The sequence below is a fragment of the Pyxicephalus adspersus genome, chromosome 7 (genome assembly GCF_032062135.1).
Source record: "Pyxicephalus adspersus chromosome 7, UCB_Pads_2.0, whole genome shotgun sequence".
Taxonomy (NCBI): domain Eukaryota; kingdom Metazoa; phylum Chordata; class Amphibia; order Anura; family Pyxicephalidae; genus Pyxicephalus; species Pyxicephalus adspersus.
In genome coordinates, this window is record NC_092864.1 from 58,300,509 (window position 1) to 58,306,623 (window position 6,115).

A 6,115-nucleotide genomic window follows, 5' to 3' on the forward strand; every position below is an offset into this window, starting at 1 on the left:
CTATAATTGGTATACATAGACTGTACAATATTCAGATAACCTATAATAGAGATATTAGGACCAATTTGCACCATGATTTTCCTTAATTCACCCCTATTCATTGGATGCAAATACTAGCAAAATTTTGGTAGATCATACTGAATAAATCTGCAATTTTAAGGTACATTTATAGTTGTTTTTATGTAGTTTACCATACCCTCACACCTATCCACTTGCTATCCCAATCCATCTGGCCAATCAGAAGGGTTTGTGTGGCTTAATGGCTAGATGCTTCCTCCTAATGCCGATAGAACCCCAATCAGTCCCAGTACTACATAATCATAGTATGTACGCAAAGCTGTATTTTGGCAAGTACAAGTTGTCACTAGTTCATTTTTTTCTCACCTCCCAATCTCCTCTAGTTGTTACCATAATCATTATCACATGCGGTGACTCATTGGCGTTTGCCAGGGTCAGTTAAAGGTCCTCTTTGTAATCATCAGACAGAGTTATAAGCACCATTTATAGTTTGAATGGCTGCTAGTCCTGTGTGAAACACCAACACTGTATACGGTAAAAATCCTCCTGGAAACAGTTTATCAAAACATACTGACCATGTCATTTACAGAAGTTGTAAAATACATTCAGGCTCCGGCAGAAAAGCAGATAAGTGTTGATTATGACAATGTACAATTATAGTGTTGTGCATTTTCCCGGAAATTCATACACAAAAAGGAAATCACATATTTTAAGTGATAAAAAAAAATATGTTTGTACATTTTGGTTGAAAAATAAGGTTTTGATTTTTTTTGGCTTTTTTTATGCTGACTATCAAGTATATGAAAAAATTTATAACCATTACATTTTATTAGCTTATTGTTGCTGTTGGCTGATGAATAACAGCTGTTTTGTGGATTTTTATCAAAACAGAGTTATTCATAGCATTGCACACATATATTAAAACTGAACTCTAGCCATACCTTCAGTCTTGTACCGTTGTACAGGCTTTTCGTCTGTACTTAAATTGCTGACTACTAATTTCCTTGCAAACAGTTAGCTTTTTACAGTGTGTTAGAAGCTGCAGCAAGTCAGATAGAGAACACTTTATTGACTGACTTATGGACATCCAGCATCCTCTAGCCCTGTCCTCCTTAGCTGTTCTTTCTCACAACCAACTTTAAACCATGGTGTATAAATGTTACAACTTGGAGTTTCATCATTTGCTTTAGGGCCTGGGTAGGTTGCAGTCATGAAATATATGACTATTAATTTTGCTAAGTGTGCTTGGTAATAATGTGAGAAAATGTATTGAAAAGATGAAACTAAAGCAGAAATATTTTAACGTAAAAATACCCCAAAGCACACGAGAAAAATTAAGGAATGATTCAAAAAAAAAAAATCTGGGAGTTAGGGATGAGCCTGGTCAAAGCTTGAGTTAAATTTTATTGAAAAGTTGTAAATGTATTTCAAATAGGAACGGGAAGTTTCTGCCAAGAAATTCACAAACATCTTGGAACATTTATTGCTTTTGCAATGTTTGGCAAGTTTATATACCATACAATACTTTCTGATAATGTCACACCCTTACCTATTTATAGTCTTGCACAGATAACAGGTCTAGGAACCTGGCACCATTGCATGCCCAGAAGCCACCATATTAACTGATAAGTCCACCACGGTGGGTTTCTTTTTCCATGGTGATCCTCTTTGGCCATTGGACAGCCACTGAAGTACAGGAGAATATTATTATTATTTTTATTATTATTACACAGAATTTATGTAGCACCATCATATTATGCAGCGCTGTACAAAGTCAATAGTTGTGTTGTTCCTGGCTTCTAGGTCTATTCCTCACGTTGTATAGGACCGGGCACTACACTGCATGCACGGTACATGCGTCTTACACTGTAAACAAAAAAGCTAAAAGCAGCCAGTCGCCAGGGAAAAATTGGGGGAAATCTCCTCTGCTATAAACCTCTACCTCTGGCCTAATTTTGCTTTATTGGTAGGCTCAGTTTGCTGGTTTAATGTTTTTCGTTTCTTATGTTATATGATATTTACTTTTTTTCTTCACATGGCTGTATAACTGTTTCCTTTTTCTGTGTGACCCATTCTATAGCCATGCTATGCTGAAATAGCAGGATTGCAGATTTTTATTCGTCATGCCTGCATGGATCATTAAACTGTGGTTATGTACCGTTAAGAAATTACACTGAAGCATCAGGGGCACTACAGTGACCTATTTCATTTTGTACTGTTTAGGCAATGAACACTGAAGGCACCTTACTTGACTTTTGTATATCCAAAGAATGCTTAAGTGTCCTGGTAGCAGAATGAGCGATCCCCAGGAATATAACTTCAGTGTGGTTGTGTATAAATGCTAGGAATAAGAATAAGGGCACGGATTCTATTAGGAATAATGTGACGCGATGACAGAAGCAGTACCTAATAATTGCAGGAGGGCTTTTTTCTCAAATATTAGGATAAGACAATATACTAGCCAGGAAAGGCTTTTCTGTCCAGTACATTTGTAATGTGTTGAATGCATGCAATTCCTACACACTATACTAAAGACCACTGTATCCCATCTTCCCACTCCTGCTGCACATAGTCAGATGAAAGGCAATGACCCAGCTGTAATGGATGGCAGCATTTATTGGGTATCTTAAGCTCTCATGCTATTTTTCAGCATTGTACATAAATGTAAGAGCAAAAGTAGTCAGATTATTGATGACCTCTAAAGTGTTTCTATAGCCAACAAAGTAAAGTGTCAGCGTATTTTTTGCTGTGTGTGCACCATTGGAGAAATGTCCCTTTACATCATGTTCCAGGGGCACAAGTTAGAGGAAATCTTCTAAAGTGAAGACATTTTCCTACCTGGACAGTTGTCCCCAGAACAGGTGCCATGTTTTGGGTCAATGATCACATTATCAATGGCAATAGGCACTAGTACAAGTAGAAGCGGTAAATCTACCCATATGGATGCAGACATTAAATAAAAACCGAGGACATAAAAAAAAAAATCTTATCATTACCACTATTCAATAGAAGTGTGCCCAATGCATTCATACTCACCATACTCACCTCCTTCCAGAACATAAATATTACAAAACCTATTAACTTAAGTGGAATCTAACTCTAGCGCTGGTGCCCATTGCTTTTTATAATGTGCTGATTTGCAGAAGAATTTTGCACTTTACTGTGACAGGTTGATGTAAATGCTGCACCTGTGCATGGGAGGTACTTCAGTGCATTTCCAGTTCAGTGTACAGGAATAAAAAAAATAATTAAAAAAAGGGTGACAAGGAGGTATAAAGCTTTTTGAAAGAAGAGATTACAGACTTCATAAGAATTATGAGAAGCGGAGTTTAATTCTGCTGTTTACCAGTGAATGCAGATTTTACATATTCTTACCGCCTTGTAGTGCATTTCTTAGTATGCTCATCTTTCCTAGTTATTTTTCTTTCAAGTACATCCAAGTGCATTCACGCGTCTCTAGGTAATACCTTTAAAGTATGTTTACCCATCTTTTATTAAAGAAAATTTAAAAGAATTGGATTCAAGTAAAGAAAAGTAGCAGAGAATCCTGGCAGAGCAGATTTTTAGGTTGTATCTTCTCGAATACTAATATTGATTATATTAATATCACATATTTTTTCATCTCATTTCACAGAGGAAGATTTGGAGATCTACACTGATACTAGACCACCTGGGTTCAATGCCAACCGCAGAAGGAGCAGAGCCGTTCTGTACCACCTGTCTGGGCATTTGCAAAAGCAGGACAAGAGCAAACTCAAGCTAAATAATGTAAGTTATGGAGTTTTGATTGTGATATATTTACAGTTGTGCATATCATATTTATACTGTAATCTCATTAAGGCCAATTCAGCCAGGTAAAGTTATATTTTGATATCACAGTTTTTTAGTAACCCCCAGAAGTACAACATAAGATGAGGTTTTTAATTGAGCTCTTGGCCTTAAGGTTTTGCTGGATCAGTGAAATGGTGATTTCTGGTCAGCCAGGGTAAGAGGATACTCTAAGGCTAAAGATTACACATTTGCTGAAGATCCTAAAAAAACAGAAAATGAAAAAATAAATGGTATTATTTCTAGTAAAGCTGTTTAATGTGATACTAGATAGGTTTTATTATTATTATTAATATTAATAATAATAATAATAATAATAATATAGATAAGCAAATTATTCAACACTAGCAGCCTGGATGTAAGATTTAACCTTTTAATATAAATGCCTCCTCCTCACTGGAAAGTACTGGGAATCTACCCTACACCTCCATAGAACCACTATAGAGCCCCCCACCACCCCCATTCCTTTTCTTTGTTCTTCCCAGAAGAGTCTGACAGCTATCCTGCATTATGTAGGCACACACCACTTTGAGGAGACTGGTGATCCAGTTCATGGATAGCGGATAAGGGTGCAGACTCTTCAACATAGGTGTTTCCTCAAACACAGATTTTGATTAATTAGAGATAAAATTGCTAGCAAAATTTTAGAGGTAACCCATTGTACAGCTAGGATGAACCTATATGAACAAAAGCCTGGAGTGCAACCTTAGGGATAAAGACCATTTAAACGTTTTTTGGCATGCTAGCCAAATTCATTTCAATTATTTTGATCATTTAGCCTGTGAAAAAGGACAAACATTTGGATGCATGAATGATTGATTTTTTTTTATTAATATTCCGGACCTAATTGTTCTTTTTAATTGCTCCAAAAAAAAAAAATGTTTAAAGGTGTTAAAATGCTAACACTAATCATTTATATAAACAAGGAGGAAAATAGAAAATTACAATACTTTTTACAGACAATTGTATTCTTACAATCATTATTTATGCAATTAAGAAATTGATTGGTTACTATAATATTATAACCTTCTACATGTCCTTATCTGTTGTCCCTTAGCCTAGAACTGTAAGTGAGGTTTAGATAAGATTGATCCAGGCTATAGAAAGGTAAAATATTTCAATTTCTGTTTCTAAAAATCATTCTATACCAACACTCTACACATTTCAAGAGTTTATTTATTCACTCTATGCAGTTGTTGTTTAAAATTGGTCTTTGCTATTAAATGGGTTAAAAGTTGCCTATGCCTTACTGGCATTTAAATTAATCACCAATAAATTGTCCAGTTCAGCAGTCTTAGATAATGGAGCACAATTCTGTGAGATATATTTTAGGAAAAAGACTGAGAAAGGGGTGGGTGTTTGCATCTGAGTCACCTTGACTTACTTCACAGAGTTTATGTGTTTAATTAAACAGTTATCAGAATTCCATTTTAGCGTATTTAACACTGTAATTTACACAACTACTCGCAAAAAATTCCAAACTAAAATTTAAATTTACCTAATTTTCACACAATTTAGGAGACTCCACACAAAGGATGGGTCCCCAACCTTATTGATACTGACACCAAAAAACACAACCCTCGAGGACCTCAACCGCTATCACTAATCCTAACCTGCGAAATGAAAAAAAACTTTGCCCTCTCCAGCAACCCAAGATGAGGAGGGCGGGAAGCTTTCTTTTTCCCAGCTGAATTTCTTGTGACCTCACATCTCTTCCCCCCTTTGTAACACTGTGGTGCAGCAATCAAGACATAAGGGGAGGGTCACTTCAGGGGTCGATTTAGGGGTATAAATGATAAATGATAAAAAAAATAAACTTTTTTTGCTTTATATAAAAAAGTTATCTACCCTTTTATATACAAAGTAAAATTGTTAGTGATAGGTCCGCTTTTATTAAGGCCTTCTGTTTATTTTGTCTTTTGTTGGTGAAAATAAAGTTTTCTTTAAGAAGCAGTGTATGATTATTTCAATTGGACTATTTATTTTCTGTTTTGAAAATATTGTGATGTTTCACAGCTTGTGTGGGAGGCCTAAAGTAAGGGATACTAGAGCTGTTCCATATAAACTATGAAAGCATTCGAACTTCCATTACCTTCGTACAGCAGATGGTAGAAAAATCATTCATTAAGTGATTTTCTTTATTCCTTTTTTCATTAAATAGATTATTATATCATTTATTGTAGGAAGTGTGGAATTTAAGAATATATATATATATATATATATATATATTATTATTATTATTATTTAAGCATGCTAAATGTGGCAAATG

The 6,115-nt window shown here is 35.2% G+C and overlaps 1 protein-coding gene across 1 annotated transcript in view; it reads left to right on the top strand.

Moving 5' to 3' along the window:
• Window positions 1-6,115, top strand: part of LOC140335727 (voltage-gated delayed rectifier potassium channel KCNH8-like) — a 242,983-nt gene that overhangs the window by 162,817 nt on the left and 74,051 nt on the right. Inside the window, exon 4 of the mRNA XM_072418627.1 lies at window positions 3,653-3,786. Coding sequence (XP_072274728.1) covers window positions 3,653-3,786 — 134 coding nt within the window. The remainder of the gene's footprint in view (window positions 1-3,652; window positions 3,787-6,115) is intronic.